At 66.0% G+C, this 1,579-nt stretch overlaps 1 protein-coding gene across 1 annotated transcript in view; it reads left to right on the top strand.

The window, feature by feature from the left end:
- The window catches only part of CPT1B (carnitine palmitoyltransferase 1B), a 76,881-nt gene that overhangs the window by 3,841 nt on the left and 71,461 nt on the right, over positions 1 to 1,579 (top strand). Inside the window, exons 8-10 of the mRNA XM_014961950.1 lie at positions 106 to 190; positions 311 to 506; positions 1,393 to 1,578. Coding sequence (XP_014817436.1) covers positions 106 to 190; positions 311 to 506; positions 1,393 to 1,578 — 467 coding nt within the window. The remainder of the gene's footprint in view (positions 1 to 105; positions 191 to 310; positions 507 to 1,392; position 1,579) is intronic.

Below are 1,579 nucleotides of genomic sequence, written 5' to 3'. Positions count from 1 at the left end.
ACGGTGTGGGGCTGGCATGGGGGCTGGGGGCTGCTGGGGGGCTCAGGGGGCTAGGGTTGTGGGGCTGAGGTGCCCTGCCCCTCCCCTCACCACTGCCCCCCCCAGATGATGGCGCTGGACATCGTGCCCATGTGCTCCTACCAGTCGGAGCGGATGTTCAACACCACCCGCATCCCCGGCAAGGAGACGGGTACGGGGGGACCAGGGGGGTCGGGGGGGGCATCCCTCCTGCAGGGTCTGTCCCGGGTGGGCTCCCAGGCCCATGGGGTGGCGGTGACACCCGTGTGTGTGTGTGTGTCCCCACCCCCAGACACGCTGCTGCACCTGGTGGACAGCAAGCACTTGGCCGTCTACCACAAGGGCCGCTTCTACAAGGTCTGGCTCTACTACGGGGGGCAGGTCCTGCGCCCCCGCGACCTGGAGATGCAGTTCCAGCGCATCCTGGACGACCCCTCGCCCCCCCAGCCCGGAGAGGAGCGGCTGGCGGCGCTCACCGCCGGAGAGAGGTCGGGGGATGCTGAGGAGGAGGGGATGTTGGGGATGCTGCAGGTGTTGGGGGTGTTTGGGATGTTGAGGGGTGTTGGGGATGCTGGAGATGTTGGGGATGCTGGGGATGAGGGGATGCTGGGGATATTGGGGATGTTGGGGATACTGGGAATGTTGGGGATGAGGGGACGCTGGGGATGTTGGGGATATTGGGGATGAGGGCATGTTTGGGATGCTGGGGATGTTGGGGATGCTGGGGATGCTGGGGATGAGGGGATTTTGGGAATGCTGGGGATGTTGTGGATGTTGTGGGTGGTGGAGATGCTGGGGATGTTTGGGATGTTGGGAATGAGGGGATTTTTGGGATGCTGGGGATGTTAGGGATGAGGGGATGCTGGGGATGTGGTAGGGATGTTGGGGATGGTGGGGATGTTGGGGATGCTGGAGATGATGGGGATGTTGGGGATGAGGGAATTTTGGGAATGAGGGGATTTGGGGGATGCTGGGGATGTTGGGGATGTTGGGGATGAGGGGGTGCTGGGGATGAGGGGGTGCTGGGGATGAGGGGGTGCTGGGTAACTGGGTAGCTGGGGATACTGGGGCTGTTGGGGACGCAGGACATGCCAGGCAGGAGGCAGGAGAACTGGCACAGGGGCTGGGGGAGATGCTCTGGGATGGGGTCCCTGAGCCCCCCGTGTGTGGGTCGCGGTGATGGGCTCGGAGGCCTCAGCAGAAGGGTGGGCATCACCAGCCCCGTGCCCCCACGGCTCCTGGAGCTGGAGCCTGGGACCACCCTTGGGTGGGGGGCTGCAGTGTGGGTCGTGGCAGTGGTCTTGGGGGGCTCGGCGGGTGTCGGTGTGTGCGGGCACCCCCAGCCCCCCTCCCTGACGCCGCGGGTGCCCGCAGGGTGCCCTGGGCCGAGGCTCGCGCCCGCTTCTTCAGCCACGGGAAGAACAAGGCGTCGCTGGACGCCATCGAGCGGGCGGCCTTCTTCCTCACGCTGGACGAGGAAGAGCACGGCTACGTCCCGGGCAAGGAGGGCTGCATGGACGCCTACGCCAAGTCCCTGCTGCACGGCCAGTGCTACGACCGG

The sequence above is a fragment of the Calidris pugnax genome, unplaced genomic scaffold, assembly GCF_001431845.1.
Source record: "Calidris pugnax isolate Ruff unplaced genomic scaffold, ASM143184v1 scaffold459, whole genome shotgun sequence".
NCBI lineage: Eukaryota > Metazoa > Chordata > Aves > Charadriiformes > Scolopacidae > Calidris > Calidris pugnax.
The sequence above is the reverse complement of the archived record's forward strand: the minus strand, read 5'-3'. Positions and strand labels throughout refer to the sequence as shown.